We start from the raw sequence: 22376 nt of genomic DNA, 5'->3' as shown, positions 1-22376 counted from the left end.
TTAGCAGTTATCAGCGTTGTCACATGTTACATGATATAAACCAACACACAAACAAAAAGTTTCTAAAACAAAAACCTATATACTAAAAAGAAAATACTTGCAGGAAGTACACTGCAGTTTTTTTTTTAAAGATGCTTATTTTGGGTGATGGGAGCATGTGTACAATCCTTGAATTTGCATTATTTGTATAAAGGGACAAAAAATATAGAGTTGCTTATTTTTATACCTACAAACAGGTATTCATGCCTCCCCTTCCCTGGGCTGCAACCAGGAAAACGAAAGTTCATCCCACTTCTGGGTTGTGTCCACTTACTCAATCAAAAATAAATTGTGCATGGACCCAGAGTTTAAATGTGTGTAATGAAACCTTGACAGTCCTAGAGTAAACAATACACACACACACACACTCATATATTCACATCGGGACACAAACACACACATGCCCCTAGACTTCCACCTATGTAACTGTCCTAGGGGATCAGACAGATACCTGTAAGAATATGAAGTTACCCCTTTGTGAGAGAGTCCACATTCCCTGTGGGGAATTGGAGCATGGATTCCTTAGCTAAAGGAATTCTAATTTTTAAATTTTTACATCTATAAAACACATATATATCCCTGGCCAATGTGGCTCGGTTGGTTGGAACATCACCCCATAGCCCGAAAGGTCGCACGTTCAATTCCTGGTCAGAGCGCATACCCAGGTTGCAGGTTTGCTCCCTGATCAGGGTTCGTACGAGAAGGCAGCCGATTGGTTTCTCTCTTGCATCGCTGTTTCTCTCCCTTCCTCTCTCTATAAAAGTCAATGAAACAAATGTCCTCAGATAAGGACACACACACACACACACATATATATACATTAATACCGTGCCTACCAAAGAAGACACCCTCCCCAAAAAAGAAAGAGAATCATAAATATGGTTGCAGATAAAGTTGCAATTTTTCTCAGGTGAAAACAATATTTCAAAAGTCTAAATGCAACTGGAGAAAACAGTTGCAGCATATGCGACCATGGCCTGATGTCCCTCACACACAAAGAACTCCTGAAATCAACAAAGCAGAGAAAAGAGCTGAGTGGAAGTGTCAGCAAAGGGCAGCGGGTGACACACACCAGCCCGCTAAACGTAACATGCGCCCTGTTGCCTCAGCAGCTGAAGAAATGCTTGTCCACAGAAGGCTTAGGGCGAGGGTCTGTTGTTTTTCCCGGAGATGTCCATGCATATAACACGGGCAATTTCGTGATCGCTTTCAAATTGTAAATATTATATTTAACATCTTTCCCATTTCAAAACGTACCTAAAACACATTTACCCAGTTAAGTCCGCTTCCATGTATTTATCTTTAAAAAACTGGACAGTATGTATTGTGAACAAAGTGGAGCTTTCATAATTTCTTAATTTCATTTAAGAAATTAAGTCAATATGAAAGATTCAGATAGTGGGCTATGACTTGGCCTTGAAAAGGGGAGCTAGATCTGTGTACAGACATAGGGAAATTCTCAAGGTAAGTGCAAAAAACACATATTCATGGTGAGCGTCTAGAACAGGAACAAGGCGGGTAATTCTGGTGGGAGAAATGTAAGCTGTACATAAGCATTAGGGAATGGTGGGGACTGTGGAAGGCCTCTCAGTCTCAGTTGAACCAATGAGCAACCAACTGCCCAGACATCCATCAGTGAGGCTGACCCCACAGCCAGTTACCGCTCCTCCTTCTGTCCTCGTTCTTCGCTAGAAGACGTTCGCCCTCCCCTCAGCATTCCCACTGCCCTGTGACCATTCACTCCTGCCGTGCCTCATTTCTGCTGGCTGCCCTGGATGCGCAGGGCAGACCCGAGTCCTCTTTGTGCCCTCTCACGGTGCCACCCACTGCACCGTGTCGAAGGGAGCTCCAAGCTCCGGGAACAGGCTGCTGGCTGTGCAGTCTGTCTGCACTTAGGCATCCCAGCGCCGTAGTCTGGGCAGGTCACTTACTCTCACTGATTAATATTCCTCATATGTGCAAAGGGGTCATAACGGTACCTGACACCATTAGGTGATAGAATTAGGTGCCTAAGACCTAATATCGCTGGATTATTGTGAGGACTCTGCAGTAATCCACATAAAGGACCTGGAGCAGAGTAATTGGACTCAATCAATGACTGCGTTTATGAACGCGGAGATGAATGAACAGGTGACGAGCAGATGGTGAGGTTTGCTGCGTTTCTGCCTGACTCTGCTGCGCTTTCTGATTGCTCCTGCTTCTAGGCCATGAAACAAGCAGAATCTTGCTCCCCCCCCCTTTCTTTTGCACCATTTAGTTTGGTTTTCTGGGCCTACCTCCGCCCAAGCCTGGCCTTCAGCATTCCGCTGTGACAGTTCCCAGACCTGCCTGTGGGCCAGCGTCCCCAGGGAGCTTGTTAAAGACTTTGGTACCTGGGCTCCACCTCCTGACTGGATCTCTGGGGCCAAGACTCAGGCATCTGTGTTTTTTTTTAACAAGCTCCCCGGGGGAATTCCTGGTCTCAACCAGTTTGGAGAGTCACCCGCCGCCGGAGGCCACCGCCCAAACCCACACGCTGGCAGATTGGGCCAGATACCCTCCCCCAGACCTTGTCCAGACTTCATTGTCCCTCTTTGGTCCTTGATCAAGCCGAGCCCTTCCCCACTCAGCTCTCAGGCCTCCTCCCTGTAAGAGTGGGCTGTACAGTGAAATGTTTTCTGTGCTGGAGAGCTCCCTGTCATTGCACGTTTGATCTAAGAACTTTTCCTGGAAGAGCAGTGAAATTGGATGTTGATGCTTGTGAGGAAAAGATAGCGTCTCATGTGTGTTTTCTAAGTTGGTGGGTTGAAACCACGGGGCATTGGCGTCAGGGCCCTGGCTTTGAGTCTTTGCTGTCTGGGGCCCGAGCAGCCAGCTGTGCGACTGTGCCCATTCCAAGCACCCTCGGTGTCCTGTTTTTAAAGTGGGGATAGGAATAGATAGCAAGTTTGGGGTCCTGAGCCAGACTTGATTGAACTCCTGCAGCCGCCACTTGCTAACCAGGTGACTTTGGGCAGGTCACAGACACCCAGGTCTGTGTCTCCGTTTCCCCAACTGTAAAACGGAAGTCATGACAGTTGTAGTCAGGCTAGAGGGTTCTAACCAGGCATTAGTGGCCCCTGTGTGTTGGCTCTTGCTTACTGACTTGGGGGCAGTAAAAATGAAATGAAACAGTCCATGAAAAGTGTTGGCACAGGGTCTGCCCCCAGCCAGGACTAGTTGAATTGATCACTTGACCCAGCATGATCTTTTCATGTCTTTTGGTTAGTTTTTCATTCTTCAGATTCCAGCTTAAAAGTCACCTCCACCTAGAAGCTCACCATGATTTCCCCTCCTGCCTCCACTCCTGAGGTTAGGTTTCTCACTGCTTCCCCACCTAGCAGTTACCACAGTGTTGATTAACTGTTTGTTTGGTGACAGGCCATCTTTACTTAGCCAGGGAAGTGAATTCAGATGCTGCTGGGGATCCGGCAATGTAGCAGATGCAGGTGGAGGGCAGGAAAGCCTCAGCTGTCAGCTGAGAAAAGAAGGCAGCCCAAACTGCCCAGAGCCACAGTCAGCGAGGTCCCAGTGTTGCTAGGAGGGGGCCGGCCCCCACAGGCCCTGCTGCTTTCCTGTTGGGCAGAGCCGTTCCACAGAACATTGGCGTGATGCAGGGCCTCACCAGGACTGTGCCGAAACAGGATAAAAACAGAACATGTCTGTCGTCATGTTTAAGCCACAGAACACCAGACACCCCCCTCCCCACTGATCCGAGAGACGTCTGCTTCTCTACCCACTACAGCTTTAGCCTCTTCTGCTCCGGGGTAATATTTGCTAAGATGTCAAATTGTAGACTTTGCCCACTTCCTGACAGTGTGCAGTGCAGGCTTCGTCCAGCCTCTCCCAAAGTTGTCTAGCATGAGCCCTGAATCGAAGTCCTTTCTAGCACCCTGTTATCGAGATGCCCCCCAGCTCCATGGTCTGAGGGATCCCTCAGTGCGACGAATCAGAAGCTTACTCACCTACAAGTGTGGCCGTGGTGGCCTGTGGCCAGGGCACAGGGACGTATGGGAGACCCACCTCACCTAGCTGATTCTGCAAACCTTCAGAAAGAGTCTGAAGGCTCCGTTAGGCCTCTGAGCCATAAACCGGTGGTTCAGTTTCTGGTCTACCAGACAGGCAGTCTCCCTGCAGGCAGGCCTGGCACACAGGGGCACTCGGCGAGACAGTTACCGAGTGAGTACGGGAGAGGGTGGCCGGAAGGCTCCGTTCATTAGTGTGTGTGAAGCACAGGGCAGGGCGCCTGCCCCAGTGAGAGGGCCCAGCTTTGGGACTCTTGTGTGCCACGTACGTGCAGGAGTGAGGATCGTGGAGACGCTTGTCCTTGGAGAACACCCAGCCCATGAGCAGGGAGGACAGTTTGGTTGTGAGACTCACAGGCCCAGCCATCTGGGATGCGCACAGTCCTGTCAAAGAGTTAGTGGAGTAGATCGGTCCCCAGGGGAAAGCCAGGGAAAACAATGTGAAAGCGAAGGATAGTAAGTTCCGAACAAATCACCTGCCCTCGGGAGGAAGGTGGTGGGAAGGGGGCATTTCCTTCCACCACCTGGGGGTAGGGCCGCTCACGACGAGAGCCCACGACAGTGTCTAGAGATACACCGGGAGTATGTGGTAGGAGCCATGCGTCCCATCTGGCGCGTTTATTCTGAAGGAGCTCGGGAGCCATCGAAGGTTGTTGAGCACATGAGTGATGGAGAAGTCAAACTATGTAATGATTTGCCATAGGATGTGGCCACCATAGCGCCTGCTAATTTGTAGGTAGTGCTTATTAAGTGCCAATCACTTTTCTAAGTACTCTGTGTGAAGTCCTTTTCACAACCATAAATTAAATGCTGATAAATGTCATCTCCGTTTTACCCATAATGAGCTAAGAAACAAGGGGCTAAATAACTTGATTGAGATGATAGAGCAGCAGAACTGGGTCTCAGATCCAGGTTCCCCGGCTGCACAGTCTGTGCCCTTGACCGCTCCATGCCGTCCCTTAGTAAACTCACTGCAGTGTCTCTCAAAAGAACACCGAGAGCTTTGGTGAAAATTGTAGTCCCCCGGGCCCTGGCCCTGGGGATAACATCCTGATGGGTCTGAGCAGGGCCCTGGGAATCTGCATCAGCCACTGCTTTCCCTGGCTCTGAACACCCAACTACAAATGGGCCGAACAATAAGATACTCTGATTATCTCTAGTATCTGGGTGAGCAGGGCATACCCAGGGTCAGTTCTGTCATTCAAAGGTGGCAGGTTCCTCGTATCTTCTTGGCGTCCTGGTGGTGGGCTTTGTCCTTTAGCCTCATTCTTCATGTACCTCATGGTGACAAGGAGGCTGCCACTGCTTCCTGCCTCAAGTCTTCACTCAGCCATGTCCACAGACTGGGAAAGGGGCAGCTTCTCTTTATCAGGGAGGAAGTGCTTCTCAGAAACTCCAGATCCCATTGGCCAAGATGGGACACATGCCCAGTTCCACTGTCGTGGAGGCAGCTGGGCCATCAAGGGACAGGGAGGAGGGCTTAGCAGTGGACCCCTCTGCCAAGGACCCCTCTGCAGAGCCCCCAACTGCCAGAGGCTCCAGCACGACTGGGTACCTGGATGCCCTCATGCTGCTGTTGGCTGTAGAATTCCAGACCCCTGTAACAGAGTACCATTTGTGACCACGGGCTTCTGTATAGAGATGTCACCTTCTTGCTGGGCCTTCCAGGGTTACCTTACTTGGAATCGCACGCCTGGCGTCCCCTGTACCACCTCCCTGCTTTCGTTTTCTCCGTAGTGTTTATCAGAAGTATTATTGCCTGCATACTGCCAGCTAGAGGACCAGCTCTGTGAAGTCAGGGACTGTTGCTGTTGTGGTTCACTCGTGTGTTTCTAGTGCCTAGAACAATGCCTAGCACAAAGTAGGTGCTTAGTGAGTACTTGCTGAGTAAATCAATGAATGACAATAGCAACAGCAGTGTTACACACCTGATCTCTAGTCCTCACAACAGCCCAAGGAGATAGCGATGGGAATTGCCCTCATTTTTCAGGTGAGGCAACTGAGGCCCAGAGAGACGAGACTTAAAAGCCCAAGTTCTTGGACAAACCTTTCCGGTCTAGGGGCCATCTGTCTTGGGGGGACTTGCATGTCATGTGATTAGCCTTACCTCCAAAGTGATCCCCCTTCGCTTCCTGCGCCGTCCCCCCTCCACGATAACGCAGGCGAGAATGGGCAGGTGGGACCGAGTCACACTGCTGTGCGGCAGAGGAAACACCAGACATGGGAGACAGGCCACAGAGGGGAGATGATGTTTGCACACCGCTCTCCGGGAGTGGCTAATACCCAGAGTGCTCCCGTGAGCCGCGGTGAAGGGGAAGCTGAGGCTCCTGGAAGAGGGGCAGGTGGGCAGCTCGGAGGTGCAGCCCAGCCAGTCTCCCGGGGGCGGGGGTGTGTTTACTCCCTGGAGGACTGTGAGGACTCCAGGAGCAGGGCCCCAGGGCGGCCCTGGCCCCTCCCACAGCCCCTTCCTCGCCGAACACCTTCCCACCTTCTTTTTGTTCAAAAAGTGGTGGAATAGAAAATTGGGAAGCCGTGATAGCATGAGCAGCCATTGAGTTTAGCACTGCACATTCTGTGTCCCCAGTAACCCTCTGTCCCAGGCAAACGGGGTGGTTGGTCCCCCTAGGTCTTAATGAAACTCCCATTGGAAGTCTGATGCCAGGGCCTAGTTCCGTCCAACAACAGTGCCTAATGTTTCTTATGAGACCATGGCCACGTCCTGGCTTCTGAGTCCCTCAGTGAACTTTGCAACAACCTTAGGAAGTGGCCACAGTGATTAACTCTACTTACAGGGGGGAAACTGAGGCCCACGGAGGTCACCTAACTCGCCAGAGGTCACACACACACACAATAAGTAGCTGAACCTGGACACATACCCATCCAAACACACATTTTAGGGTTTCTAAAATGCAAGTGCACCTTGGGATTAACGCGAATGTTCAGCCAGTCGGCAGACAAAACCATCTTCATGTGCCTGCGAACAAGCTTGGTCGGAGTTGGTCACGTTTTTGTCACTTGGGCAGAGGAGTGTGCATTGTTTTGGAACTACGTATATTGAGTTGCGTTGCTGTTAATGTCTTCCAAGATGTTGCGTGCTGATTCGGGTTGCAGATGAAAAGTGACTGCACCCAGAGGAACCTGGAAACACCGTCGGGGCTGAGTCTGGCAGTGACGCAGCCCTTGTGTATTGTGGGATGGACAGCGCCTTGACCGTGCAGTGTGGCAGCGAGAAAAATGGATCCCTCCATCGGACAAAGCGGGGGTCACTTTTATTGCTGAAATGTGTGGAGAAGGGTCATCCACGCCAGTGCTTCCCAGACTGAGAGTCACCTGGGCAGATTGTTAGAACAGTGCCGGGTCCACTCTGGAGTTTCTGATTAGCAGGCTCGGGTGGGGTTCAAGGACATGCCAGCATAGCAGGTTCACAGGGGGGTCCACCGAACTGCGGTCTGGGGAGCCCAGGGCTGCTGGCTGGGGTCTGAGCAGAGCAGTGGGAACAGGAGCAATAGCCAAATCCCACTTGTCAGTGAAAACATGTCAGTAAGAGCAGGTGTGATTGATTCACATGTCTGAGGGACTTGGCATGAAGACAGAGTAGCAGCTTGTCAGAATTTTTGGCCAACCTGACAACAAAAGCCACTTCCCTCCACATGTGTCATTTGAGAAAAATTGAAACCTTGAGTTTGCCCAAATACTTGGGAGTTATTTCACGTGTGACAGAATGATGTCATTCACTACTCAAGATATCCAAGAGGTGGCAGTCCAAAGAGATCTAAAAGAACTCAATCAATAAACATGAAATGTCTAAGGCATGTCAATATCAAACAGAAAATGAGGACTAGGAAAGCATTGCCTCATAATGTGTTTAATTGGCAGCTTTTTAAATCTGTTCTACGTAGGGGTACATCTTATAATCTGTAACATCTTACAGTCAAAGAATGAAGACGTTTGTTTTAAGAGAACATGCACCGCCTCAAGTCTGAGGCATAGATACTGTGGCTTCAGGTGTGGCCAAAGTAGGTGATGATGTTAGGTCTGTGTCGATTTCAGTAAGTGTATTCTGTAAATACAATGCCAAAAATGTCAGAGATAGTGCCTTCGTGACTGAAATTTGGGGAACAGACTATGACAGTTGCTTTTATAATCGTCGTTAGGACATCTTGGCCTGAGAGGTTCACCCAGTGAATGAGCCTCACTGGTCTTATTTACTCCGTATTTAAACCAAATCTCCCTGTGACAAACTACATATGAGAAAAGAAAGAGGAAAATACTTCCAAACTTCACACCCTAAACTTACTTAACAAGCTGTCACAAAGATTTTTTTCATCAGCAAAGGAAAAGAAAAAGAAATTTGAGCCTATCTTTTATAATGATAAAGATATTTGGTCTCTTCTTTCTTCCTTAAAACTTCAGTGAAAGTGCAAGGATTTTTTTCAGAGTACTCGTGTTAAAGAGTGTTTTGAGTGAACTTGCAGTTTTGCCCAGAATTTCTTCAATCAGTTCCTTTCCTTTTGTTCGTTAGCATTTTGTGGTAAACTTATGAAAGTATCTCATGCATTTGGCTGGATTCACAGGAAACCTGTGTGGTGTAAGCAATAGGGACACTTCTTGTTTATTTAGTAAGTCTGGGTTCGGGTGCTTTGAGAACTCTGGCTCAACATCTGATTTTCTTGGTGGTCGTTCCCTTACGTTTACAGAATGGCTGCCGCAGATCCGGGCATCACGTCTTCATTCTGGCACGTCCGAAGACAGGAAGTGGTGCAACCGGGGCAGCAAGAATGAGCTTTCTTCCATTGTCTCTCTTTTTGCCCCCTACTTGTTCTTTTGTTTGTTTGTTTGTTTGTTTGTTTGTTTGTTTAATCAAGGAGAAAATCTTTCCCAGCAAGTATTCTCAAGAGTCTCACAGGCTAGAACAGGGTCCCGTGAACACTTCCAAGCAGCTAGGGAAGTTGCGAAAGCAATCCAACCCATTCGTTCTCTAGAAAGGAAGGTAGGCCAAAGGGACTGCGAGCTGTTGGACATCCATACCATGAACATCGGTAACCACCGTGTCTTTCAGTTTCAGCTCCAGAATTTGTCTTCGAGCACGGCTACCAAACGTACCTGCCCACAGAGAGCAATGAAAACCAGACTGCCACTGTTCTCTCTCTGCCTGCCAAGTCACGCGCCAAAAAGCCCACAGCCCCACCTGCTCAGAAGAGGCTTAACTGTTGCTACCCAGGTAAAGGCGGCACTGTGTCCTGTGGGTACAGGACGCGCCATTGAGCGGGCTCCCGGGTTCCAACTCGTGAACTCTTAACAACATGACGTTGACATGCTCCAAGAGGCCTGGGCTAAAAACCAGAGCTTGCACCATCGCGCATGGCCCACCTCTCGCTACCCCTACTCACTGCGTGCATAGACTTTTATAGCCGGGGGACTTTGAAATGGGACTTGGGAAAAGCACAGGTACTGTGAATTTTTTATCCTGGGCTGTCACTTAGGAAGATTTCCAGAGAGATATTGCTCTTCCTTCTTTTTTGAAAAAAACCAGAAACAAAAAACCAACTTTTTAATTTGGAAATAATGTCAGACTTATAGAAGGGTAACAAAAATTGTTCAAAAAATATCTGGATTCCCTTCATCTGGGTTCCCCAAATGTTCACATATTATGTGTGCATTGTCATTCTTCCTGTATGTCCATAGTTTTTCCCCAAGACCGTTTTAGAGTGAGTTGCAGGCATGTGGTCCCTTCACCCCTCAGTGCCCCAAGGTGCATTTCCTAGAAACATGGAAATTCTTTGTATAACCACAGGACAGTTGTCAGAGTCAGGAAGTTAACACTCATGTACGCTGTTGGCAAATTACTGACCTTACTAAGATTTTACCAGCCGCCTTTATGAAAAGAAAAACAGTTTTCCCTGGTTCAGGATCCGGTTCATGATCACATGTGGCATTTAGTTGTCATGTGTCCTTTCCTTTCATCCTAAACTCTTCTTTCATGACCCTGACATTTGTGACAAAGTATAGGCCCGTTGTTTGGTAAGATGTCCCTCAGTTGGGGTCTGTCTGATGTTCCCTGGGGATGAGACTTAGCAACGCAGTCTGGGCAGGAGGTGTAGCTGCGATGTTCCAACCTGGGTGCGTCGGACCCAGAGGCAGGGATGGCCCTTTGCCCTGTTTCTGGGGCTTCACTTTCCTCTTTCGGTTCCAAGTTTCTGCCCTGTTTTTCCTCTCTGCGGTGACCGTGTTTCCCTTTGTTACTGATCTTTCCTTGCCTTTGTTAAGGTTGCCAGTTCAAGACCGCTTATGGCATGAAGGACATGGAGCGTCATTTAAAAATTCACACAGGTAAGAAACATTTCTTTAGCGCATAAGCCCGTGATACATGCTCTGTGCTAGGAGCCGGGGGTCCCCACAAGTCGGACATGTGATGCCACATAAGAGTCTTGCTGGAAAACCAATACAGTACAAATACGATGCTGTTTCTACACATACTTTAGCAGAAGGTGTTTAGAGCATCGAAATTCAGGGCTGGGACAGACATGAGCAAACTTAACAGGGGAAATGTGAATGGCCGCAGCCACTTTGAAAACCCATCTGCCAGAATAATTAAAATGTAAATGTCCCTGTTTTTCTCATTTGGAGGAGAGGACCCCATAAGTGTGTGTGTGTGTGTGTGTGTGTGTGAGAGAGAGAGAGAGAGAGGTGATTGGTAAAGAATAAGGGGGAAGAATAGTAACTTTTATGTATCTTTACATCATATCATTAGAAACAGTGAGTATGTTATTTTTGCAGTTTTGAAGGGGGACTTAATAAATAAATACTTTTTTTTAAAGGAGAGAGAAAGATGGATGCATGGAAAAGGAAAAATGTGATTTTAATTTTTTTTAATGTCTTATTTTTACATCTCCCAAGCTTTGTGCATGGAGGAGGCATTGCTTTCTCAGTCTTAAACAAAGTGTGAGGTGCCCGTAACTCCGTGATACATGCGTGTCTAATGTGGGGGGACAGTGAAATTGGGCAAAATTCGTGGCCCAAAGTAGTTCGTTCTCGCCCCAGCCTTTGAAAGCTCAGTTATTTTTTATATTCCTTGGCCATGGCCAACGATTGCCTTATTGCGCCGGGGGTCACCATCACATCTAATCAGCCTCATGGTGACATGTCACTTGCATTTATTCTAATGATCAGAAGGTTAAGTTACTAAGTTTTGGGTATTGGTGAGCATTCTCCATGTAGGAGGCAGCGGGTCTCTCCACAGGGCGGCGCTCCTGCGTTGATGGCCCATCCGTCAATCATGCATTGCGTGCCGTCATTGCGCAGGCGCTGTGATCATTCATAGGACGGGGAGGGGCTTCATGAAAATGCAAGGAGAGATCTGGACCTTCGGTCCCTTTCTGCAAGCCTTCGGAAAGCGTCTTTCATGTTCAGTTAGCCGAGCTTGGGTTTGTAGGATAGTTTCTTGCGGTGTCTCCGTACACATCTTTAGGTTGGGGGGTTGACAGGAAGGTCCTTTCCGAGAAGAGGACGTGGCGGGAGCAATACCAGCCGGGCTCCGGAGCGGCTGAGCCCGCCCGCGGCTGCTCGCTCTTGAAAGTACACAGGAGAGGGACGCGCAGAGCTTGCGAGCAGCTGACAATAATGAGAAATTACTGTTCCTGGGTTAGCTTGACTAGGCATATTTTTAGCAATAAAATTATACACTTTAGATGTGTTCTTAAGCGCCAGATTTTTTTTTTCTATGACGATAGTGATCAGCTTTGGCTGACAATTGATATGAGCACTTGGCCATTCAAGATTTATCCAAAATACCTATTTGATCTATTGTATAAAAGAAAAGGTAAAAATCCTGACTCACGTCCCTCCTTTTTTTTATCTACTGCCCAAACGTGTCCAGTCTTATCGCCTAGTATGTCTCATTCTTAGATTTTGGCATGCCTCCAACATGCCTAAAAACACACACAATTTACTTTTTCCATCTCTTACTAAGTTAATATTGTATATTGTTATATACTATAGCATGTTGTCTATGACTTGCTGCTTTTCATTTGCTGCTGGACATCTCTCCTCATCAGTACGTATATACCTGTTTTATTCTTTTCAATGGCCAAGTAAGGAATGGGCTCAGCAATTCATGGTAACACCTGTACATGAACTACTTTGGCCTTGAAAGACACACTGTGGATATTAATGGTGTGAAAAGATGTAGCCAGTGGGGAGGAGGTGTTGCATTGGCCAAGAAAACAGGACAGTCAGGGATTCTAATTCCAGTTGTTGAGAAAATTAAGTAAAACCACTCAGAGGCATAGTTTCTTTCAGAAAGGAAGTGTTTTTGTCACCCAAGAGTTCTTTCCACACCAAAGAGAAATGCAGGTACACACAGGTACAAAAGAGATTAGATAAACAGATGTCAAAAAGTTTATGGGCAACAAGCTGACATGTGTCCAGTGAGGGCAGAGTAGGTTGCCATTGCAGAGAGACACAGGCCCTGGCTCAGACAGGCGAGTGCATTTTGTCTCCCTCGCGTTACCGACCAGAGGTGAGCAGGTGGTCCGGGGCACACCTGCGGCTCTGTGCTATAAGGCTATGCAGGAATTTGAGGTCCTCCTGTGCCATTACAGCACATTGTGTTACATCATCCACTGCCTGCAGGTGCACTGCCCCAGCCCGCCCACACCTGCAGCTCACCCCAGGCCGTGCTCACAGCTGGCGAGGAGGGGAAAGCAAAAACGTATAGAGCAGGCAATGTCTTTTTGCAAAAGGGGACCCATTTACTTCCTCTGGCATTTCCTTGATGAGGACTGCGTCACAGAATCCCACCTCGTTGCACGTGAGGCTGAGATATGTCATGTTTGGCTGGTCAGCCATGAGCTCGCAAAACACAATGGTTCTGAGTTTTATTTAGGGCATGTCTCATGTGAAAAGGAAAAAGGGGAAGTGGTTATAGGGGACACTTAATTTTGCTTAGCTGGACTTCAAGCATTTGAGTTGCATCCTGTTTTTAATAAATAGGAAACTCAGCTTCAGTGTAGGGAAGATTAGAAAACACCAGTAATGGCGTATTCGTCTTCAACACGGAACAAACGTGCCCCCACGGCGCAGCTCTCTGCCCATCACGCATCCCCCTCGGGGGTTCCCTAAATCGTCCTCGGTGGTTGTGCAGCACTCTGTCCCTCAGGCAGCGGGAGGTGAGCCATTTTCTCTCTCGTGCGATTGCTCCCTGACGCGCTCTGGTTGTGTGTCCGAAGGAGACAAACCCCACAAGTGTGAAGTCTGCGGCAAGTGCTTCAGCCGGAAGGACAAGCTGAAGACGCACATGCGGTGCCACACGGGCGTGAAGCCGTACAAGTGCAAGACGTGTGACTACGCCGCCGCCGACAGCAGCAGCCTGAACAAGCACCTGCGGATCCACTCGGACGAGCGGCCCTTCAAGTGCCAGATCTGCCCCTACGCCAGCCGCAACTCCAGCCAGCTCACCGTGCACCTGCGCTCCCACACAGGTGAGGCCCCGCGGTGCCTGCGCCCCGTGCTCCCGACCTCCCACCGCCGCAGGCGCCGACCCGGAGAGCATTTAGTCTTCATGGAAGAAGGTGGACTGGGGACGTTTGGTGGCTCCGTGGTTCGCCCTTTTTGCCGTTTTCCTCTCCCCAGAAGTGCCTTTCTCAGTAAAATAGTGGAAAACATCGATTTACAAATATACAAGGTCCGGCACAAATAACGCCCCTCTTTTTATTACAAAACCTTTTATTACAAAGTCCTAAGCATGTAATTCTGTAACATAACATCACACTCAAACACACCCTATGACATTTTAGGTGAAATGTTCAAATTAAAACTATTGCACCCAGATTATTACCCAACCGACCACACTGAAGCAGGCGTTACTTCTGCCAGACCCTGTGTATACATCTTTATGTAACTTTGTAACTTATCTGCTAGGTAGAGTATTCAGTTGAAGAGACGTGTTAGATGCAGTAGAGACGTGAATGCCGCAGTTTTAATACATTCCCACATCCTGGTTGGTCAGTCACTTCCCTCCTTTTTAAAGGACACTGATTGGTCCAGCGTAGGACAGCTTGATGGAAAAACTGAGCAGCATAGGTCACTTAGCAGACTACGGGTGTTTTCCTTGCATCAGGCGTGTCTATCAGCCATTAAAGGATGCTGGGTGACAACTGCCACCAAACCTCAGCGGCACGTCACACTCAGCATTTAATACTCACATACTTTGGGTCAGCGGAGGGTCAGCTGGAGGGTCAGCACACTCAGCATTTAATGCTCACATACTTTGGGTCAGCGGAGGGTCAGCACCCCGTATTTCTTCTCCGTCTGGGACCAGTGGGCTACCCCAGGCTTGTCCCCGTCACGGCAGTAGCAGTGACACCAGCAAGTCTGCCCCAGCATGTAACCCCATTTCAAACCTCTACCTGCATCCCATTGGCTGACGCAGGTCATATTTGGGGCCCGGCGTCCAGAGATGGGGCTGGGCTCCAGAGAGATGAGCGATAAGAACTGGGAACATTTTTGTAAACGGCAGTCCACCCTACCACCATTCACCTCTTTCTGACACATAAAGGCATTCACACTTTCCCAAGCCTGCCCCCCAGAAGTGGCGTCCAGTCACAGGATCAGACTTAAAGCCCAGGACCTTGTGCTCTCCGTCAGGTCTGGTATGGGGCTTCTTCACCTGAGACCTTTGCCGTGAAGGACAAGTTGTCTGTCCCCACACTGCCCACGGACAGAGGCAGGATAGGTACTGTAACCTCGCAGTTCGAAGGGTAGGAACAGGAAGTGCACACGTGGTTGAAATCCCTCTGACCAGTGTCCCAGGTGCCCCCACTCTGGGGACAGGGAACGGTTCTTGATGAGGCTTTCTCTCCGCCCCCTGGTTCTTGACCCTGTGCACCAGCCCATCCTTTCCAGCACCTTTCTTAGCTCCTCCTGAAAGGAGTGAAAAGGGAACCTTTGAGAACTCGCTCACACTGCGGCCGGCCTGCTCAAAGTTGGGGACACTTTTAGACTTTGTGTTAGTCCAGGCTGGAGACAGCTTTGCTGGTAGAGCTGTGGTAAACTCCATGAGTCTCTAACGTATCCGTGTGCGAAAAGCCACACCCACGGTTCACTTGGAGACTTGCCTTTCCTCTAGACCCGGCAGTAGGCGCTGTGGCTTATAACCGCCTGTGGGTTGAATCCCTTGAGACGCGGAGGAAGCCCAGGCAGCTGAGAGAATCTGCCTGGCTCCAGCTGCAGTCTCCAGGGGAGGGGGACTGACATGCACGCCCTTGGCTTCTCATTCAGTTTCCCCCCAGACTGGTTCTCTGGAGGGGAAACAGCTTTGGCCATAGGCTGGTTTCTCTCTTCGAAAACCTTTTACTGGCTGGAGATGAGCATCTTTATCCAGCCCAGCACATCTCTGATTTTCTGTGTTCTCTCTAAGTTCCATTTAGAAAATGGCCAGTTCTTTGTTGTTTGTCTCTTCCTTGGGGTAGCTTGTCCTGTGCAGCTTACGTGACACTTTTGGTGTGTTTGCCCAGAATTAATCTCTTTGATCAAGTCCGAATTCAACAGGTGTGTTGTCTGTCTTCCAAGGTGTCTGCCGTCACAGAGGGTGCAGCCAGCCTCTACCTGCCGCCCAGCCGCTCCGAAAGCCAGGGCTGCGTGGTTTGGTTTTCTGTGTGGCAACATTCCACTTCCGGGCTGACCTCCGTGTCACTTTTCTGGTGTCACAAAAGTGCAGTGCAGCAAACCCCCCGCGAAACCTCCGTGTACGCCACCTGCCGTTCTGCTCGTGTGCTGGGGGTCAGCGGGGTGTCATCTGGGCAGCCCCGCTGACCTTGGCTGGGCTCTGTTACGGGCCGAGGCCCTGCTGGCTGTGGCCCGGCAGCCCTGCCCCACACAACTGTCATCCTCCTCCTGGGACCAGCGGGTGAGGCCAGGTGTGACCTTCTCAGGGTGCCGGGTGACAGGCGTGCACGCGAGCGCCCCCAGGGCACAAGCCCATTTCGAGCCTTTACTGGTGTCCGGTCTACGTAGCTGAATAGGAGGACGTGGTCCATCCTGTTGCCTGAGGTCCTAGCAGGCCGTCCTGCCGAGTCCAGGGGAGCATGCGGACAGAGGCCACAGCTACCGGGAGGGGTGCAGGTGGGGGGCTGCGGGACATCTTTGTGATCTGCTTGAGCACAACAAGACATGCACGCAACTGGCGTCCAGCCGATTTCCTCAGAAACCTCCACCTCCCAAGTTGGAGCTGCGGAGGGCCCATGTTTGGGACCGGTTTGGAAGCATCTTGACTTGGCAGGAGAAAGTTGCTGTCTAGAGTAGCCCCTTTACCTCGGTCCCGAAAAGGTGCATTTTCTGAAAGTGCAAACGTGTGCCCTGCGTGTGATTGTGTCTGTGGAATGTTCCTTTCCTCCTTTTAAGTTCACGGCACTTGTGAATTTTACAGCTTGTTGAATTAACAGGATTTCGCTTTTACCCTTCCTTCGCTTTGATCAGCTGCGTGGTCAGTCTCTGGGAACGGAGGGGCAGGCGGCGGGCAGGAGCCAACACCGTCATTAGGCGTGGAGAGCGCGGTCCAGCGGGGCTCGTGCTGGCAGTATGCCTCGTTCACGGAATCGGTGGTTATGGGGGGAGGAAAGACGGTGACGGTAGGATCTGAACCTTTGACTTCCACGTCAGAAGCGTTGTTAAACTCTGTGAGATTGGGTCATCTGCTTTTTCTGGGTTTCACATCTACTCGTTGCTTTTTATTTTCAAAAAAGGCAAGCAAGATTGTCACTCATTTGGGCAGGGATGCAACAGGAAAACCCAGTGAAGCGTTCTGGGGCAAGAGGTCCTCACTGCGGGTCTGCAGATACCCCCCCCCCCCACCCAGGGACCCGTGAATGGAATCGGGGAGGCCCAGGAAGTTGGGCGGGCAGTAGTTTTACATCTTCCCTTCCACTCACTTGTGCTGAAGTGTGATGATGCGTCCTTTAACGATGAGAACGGGCAGCCAGCCCGGTGGCAGCGTGCGGGCACTTGCTGCCTGGAGAAATCGCAGTCCTCTCGACACCGTTGCGCGTGGATCGGAGTGTCTTGTGTTCTCTTCTCCACTGGGAAGTGGTTGTGGTCACGAGACCCACTGCGAGCTCTCACTGCTTGACACGTCGATAAAGCACATGCATCGCTGTGCCACAGACTTTTTCTCTTAATTTTTTAAATAGCCATTTCAGTATAACCGGTTTCCTTTGCATTCCTGTCTATGTTTAGTTTGCTCCGTGTGTCTAAGCGTTCTTCTGAGAAAAGGTCCATGGGTTTCGCTGAACTGGGAAAAGGAGTCGGCGGGATAAAAGGGTTAGGAGTAACGTTCCAAGGCAGGGTCAGCAAACTGTTTCTATTAAAGGTCAGATAGTACATACTTTAGGCTTCACGAGCCACACGGTCTCTATTACAACTGCTGGCCTCGGCCTGGAAAGCGACCATAGCCAGTACTTACACAGATGGGTGTGGCTGTGAACCAATAAAACTTTATTTACAAAACAAGCTGTGGGCCAGATCGGACTGTAGCTTACCACTTCTTGACCTAGAAGTCGGTGCCCATGACCGTGGTGGTGGTTAGTCACACATAAAGCGTTGTTCAGGTTTGGGCTTCTCCGTTTTCTCGAAGGTGCTATATTTGCCTCTGTCACTTTTTACTGCATGTACCCAGTAGCTCGTGGTGACGGGTTAGGTCTTATCCCAAGAAGCCAGAACACAGTCTCACTCTGCTGAGTTTGTGGCCTAAGAAAGGGCTCACCGGCCGTAGGTACCAATGATTACTGGGCATCTAAGAATACCAGCTTTTGAGTCAGCCTGGGGTGGAATCCAAGCCTCACTATGGATTCCTGGGTGACCTCAAATGAGTCACGTAGTCTCTCGAGGCCTCAGCTCCCTCAAGTGTGCAGTCATGGCGTTGATGGTAATGACATTGCTAGATCTGCTCACCGCTTGGGACTGTCGGGAGCATCCGAGACCGATCTGGTGGAGAGCAGAGTGCCCGTCATCCCGGAAGCCACCGTGAAGAATGTTAGCTGCTCTCCTTGTGCTTTTTGACAGTGTTGCAATGGGCAGGGTCACCAAGGGGCCATAGAGCCTTTGGACTTGGCATTCACTGGCAAAACCAAATTGGAACATCCTGGCTATTCCGATGTTCACGATTTCACTTTCCCTGCTCATTTTTCAGCGAGCGCGAAGTTAAAAAAAAATTTTTTTTAAACAGTCAAGCAGCTGGATGTTGTAACTTCACAAGTAAAGACCGCAGCAGACAATGTGGGATAAATAAAGTTTGCGCGATAAACACGTCTTTATTAATAAAAACCTGCCTGAAGTGTAAGCTGGGCATTTGAATCACGGTACAAAGAATATTCTGATGAGTGAGCACGGAGGTGACGGACGGGAAAATGTGTCCTTCAATCTGTTGCAAGATGTAGCTCCGTCAGAATCAACGGATTATGCAAAACGGTACAACCGTGAACCGCTCAGTGGCAGAGTGGTCACGTTAATTCTAGGAACCATAGCTTGATTGTTTGCAAGACTATGCTAAGGATACTCGCACATCTTATTTTACTTGGAACCGTTATTTTCGATCTCCGTTTTCCTCCTGGGTTTTGTAACTGGTGGTGGTGCACCGAGCATGTGGCAGCGGCTCAGGTTTGGGGAAAGAAGAGAAGCCCCCCACCCCCATCCCCGTTTTTTCCTCCCAGGGGCTGCTAGGAGCTGCGGTTAGAAGGTCCGCACCCACCCGCCTTGGTGTAAGCGGTTTTTCTAGTGTGCGCTTCGGGGGGATCCGCTGTGGTTGTTGCCTGTTCTCATCGAAACTCACCTTGTGTTGACAGGGGACGCCCCCTTCCAGTGCTGGCTCTGTAGCGCCAAGTTCAAAATCAGCTCGGACTTGAAAAGGCACATGCGCGTGCACTCGGGGGAGAAGCCTTTCAAGTGCGAGTTCTGCAATGTCCGCTGCACCATGAAGGGAAACCTCAAGTCCCACATCCGCATCAAGCACAGTGGGAATAACTTCAAGTGTCCACACTGCGACTTCCTGGGTGACAGCAAAGCCACCCTGCGGAAGCACAGCCGGGTGCACCAGTCCGAGCACCCGGAGAAGTGCGCCGAGTGCAGTTACTCCTGCTCCAGCAAGGCGGCGCTGCGCATCCACGAGCGCATCCACTGCACCGACCGCCCCTTCAAGTGCAGCTACTGCAGCTTCGACACCAAGCAGCCCAGCAACCTGAGCAAACACATGAAGAAGTTCCACGGGGACATGGTCAAGACCGAGGCCTCGGAGAGGAAAGACACGGGCCGCCAGAGCAGCCGGCAGGTGGCCAAGCTGGACGCCAAGAAGACTTTCCACTGTGACATATGCGACGCCTCCTTCATGCGGGAGGACTCACTGCGGAGCCACAAGAGGCAGCACAGTGAGTACAGCGAGAGCAAGAACTCGGACGTGACCGTCCTGCAGTTTCAGATCGACCCCGGCCGGCAGCCGGCCGCACCCCTCGCCGTGGGGCCCCTCCAGGTGCCGCTCCAGCCCAGCCAAGTGCCCCAGTTCAGCGAGGGGAGAGTCAAGATCATCGTGGGGCACCAGGTGCCCCAGGCAAACACCATCGTCCAGGCCGCTGCCGCCGCTGTGAACATAGTGCCCTCGGCCCTGGTGGCCCAGAGCCCGGAGGAACTCCCCGGGAACAGCCGGCTGCAGATCCTACGCCAGGTCAACCTGATCGCCCCTCCTCAGTCCTCAGGGTGTCCGGGCGAGGCGGGCGCGCTGGCCCAGCCGGCCGTCCTGCTCACCACGCACGACCAGACGGATGGAGCCACTCTGCACCAGACCCTCATCCCCGCGGCCCCCGGCAGCGCCCAGGAAGGCTCCGGTGGCCAGACCTACATCACCAGCTCTGGCATCACCTGCACTGACTTCGAAGGCCTTAACGCTCTGATTCAGGAGGGCGCAGCCGAAGTGACTGTGGTGAGCGACGGCCAGAACCTCGCCGTGGCCACTGCGGCCCCACCCCTGTTCTCCTCTGCCCAGCAAGAGCTGCCCAAGCAGACTTACTCCATCATTCAGGGAGCGGCCCACCCAGCTCTGCTCTGCCCAGCGGACTCCATACCAGATTAGTGCTTGAAACACAAAAGAAAAAGGGGGTGGATGTGACCAGAAAGTGTCAGACTCAGAGTTCTAGGAGACATGTGCCCTCTACGTTTTTAAAGGTCGTTGTGAGAACACGCCCACCCCTGTAATAAACTGTAATTTTATACCGCTTACTATAATTTTTTAATGCTGTCAGACCTTCGAGACCCCCTGTGAATCACGGTGTTGTAACTTGTAGAATCTCAAATGTTACCAGGCTGATTCCGACTGGGGGTTGGAACCCAGTGCACTGAGGAGTGAGCACATTTGTTTCCAAGCTGATCTCCCAACTCCAATAAAGGATTTTTCCATCTCATTAATCTTATGTGGCAGATGGTACTTCCCAGCCTTTCTTACATGCCGTTCTGAAATAGCCCCGGAGTTTGGGGTACCTGTGTGTCAGTACATGGATACAAATCTCTGGTATGAAGGACCATTTTCTACATGATGTTACATGGGTATTTGACAAAAAAAAAAGTTTAGTGCTAATGAGATTAAAAGGAATGGTTTCCTAATAAATTGATACATGATGAAAATACACTGAATGTTAATGATTCTGTAGTCACGGTGTGATTTGGAGTTGAGGGGATGTGAATTATCATATTAAAGAGAACTTGAAGAAGCAAAGGTTTGTAGTCCTTTCTCATAAGCATTATACAAACATCTTACCTCCTCAAGGGTCATATTAAATATGTGTGGGACCTACAGCGGTGCCACTATCATTTCCATTTTGAAACTTCAGAGTTTCTGATGTTTCTGTTTAGGTGCAAATACGAGGCAAGTTTCTACTGACTTTTAGAACAGCGTGTTCTAGGACGCCGTTTCAGAGACCCATGTTGGTGCAGTCCCGAGGAGGACCAGAGAAGCACCTCGGTTTTTCCAAACCATAGCTGTGCTGGGAGGAGGGAAAGTCTAATGTTCATGTTTTCTATGGAAGTGCTGTTTGACCACTAGATGGCGCCAGAGAGCAAGCTAGGGGGGGACCCAAGCTTATACCCAAAGACGGCTGATTTCCAGCCTCTAGCACGATCCTGGTGGGCTCTTGGTAAGTAATGAATGAACGAATCACACTCTCACAGAGTGTCAGCAAGGATTGTGAACTGGGGAGGTTCCTCTTGTGAGAGGAGTCTGTTTAAAATGTTAGAAGAACACTTAGATGCTTTTCTTTAATCAGAAGTTTCGTGTACTTTTCCTTCCCTGACACATAAACTAAAGTTCTCAGGCACATGAGCTCACTTTCCCATAAAAGATACATAACAAACTAAGAAAAATGAAAAGTCATCTGCCCTGGGGAGATAGATACAGAGTTTGAGCTGGGTTTGTCTTTCTTCCTTTGCTCCTTAATATTTGAACACAATTCTGATAACTCACTGTTTCCTTCGCCAGAATGTATGTATGCTCATTTTCATTTCAATGGTAGTAATGATTTGTTAACTCTGGTTTGATAAGAAATCAGAAAAGCCTGCAGGATCCTATGTTAGTATTTTAATAACGCCGTTGCTCTAGGATTTGCATTTGGCTTTTTAAGAGGCTCAGCTATTGGAGTTCATCTGGGAAGCTTCCATGGTTAAGAAATTGTTTTTTACTGCTTTCTTTTTCTCACAGAGTGCCCCCTTTTTCTTTTTTCAGCTTTTAAAACGTTTTTTTCCTGATTCTGAATGCAATGTAAGTTTACAATAGAAAGTATGGAAACATATTCTTTAAAAAAACTAGTCACTAAATAGTCTCACTATTCAGATGTAAACGTCGGGACCACTTTCACGTCTGTCTCCCGATCTTTTCTCCTTGCCGTGTCTGTATGTTTTCTTCTCCAGTTACAGAGCTGAGGTTGAACTGAACATAGTATTGCCTCTTTTATATAGTGTATTTCTTTTTATATCTTTATACCTCTATCCAACTACTGCCCTCCATATAAACATATATACATGTATATTTAGATTTTCTTGAAGCATGCTAAAACAGGAAAAAACTTGTTGTTTGCAAGAAACTCTACAGAATTATATAAAAACCAAACCAATAATCTTTAGCTCACACTGGCTGGTGTAGCTCAGTGGATTGAGCCCAGGCCTGCAAATCAAAGGGTTGCTGATTCGATTCCTGGTCAAGGCACATGCCTGGGCTGCAGGCCAGGTCCCCAGTGGGGGACATGTGAGAGACAACCACACGCTGAT

General features: G+C 49.5%; 1 protein-coding gene across 3 annotated transcripts in view; it reads left to right on the top strand.

Annotated features, from left to right (window-relative positions):
* ZFP64 (ZFP64 zinc finger protein) overlaps positions 1-22376 on the top strand; it is a 64950-nt gene that overhangs the window by 3641 nt on the left and 38933 nt on the right. The window contains exons 3-6 of one of the 3 annotated variants that reach the window (XM_037133663.2): positions 9142-9303; positions 10350-10412; positions 13310-13561; positions 18917-20988. In XM_037133663.2, coding sequence (XP_036989558.2) covers positions 9142-9303; positions 10350-10412; positions 13310-13561; positions 18917-20193 — 1754 coding nt within the window. In that variant the 3' untranslated portion in view covers positions 20194-20988. Of the gene's footprint in view, positions 1-9141; positions 9304-10349; positions 10413-13309; positions 13562-18916; positions 20989-22376 lie in introns of those variants that run through there. The other 2 variants (XM_037133662.2, XM_037133665.2) reach the window with 2 other exon arrangements.

The sequence above is a fragment of the Artibeus jamaicensis genome, unplaced genomic scaffold, assembly GCF_021234435.1.
Source record: "Artibeus jamaicensis isolate MK-2021 breed Jamaican fruit bat unplaced genomic scaffold, CSHL_Jam_final contig_685, whole genome shotgun sequence".
NCBI lineage: Eukaryota > Metazoa > Chordata > Mammalia > Chiroptera > Phyllostomidae > Artibeus > Artibeus jamaicensis.
This window is presented reverse-complemented; position numbering and strand designations above follow the sequence as displayed.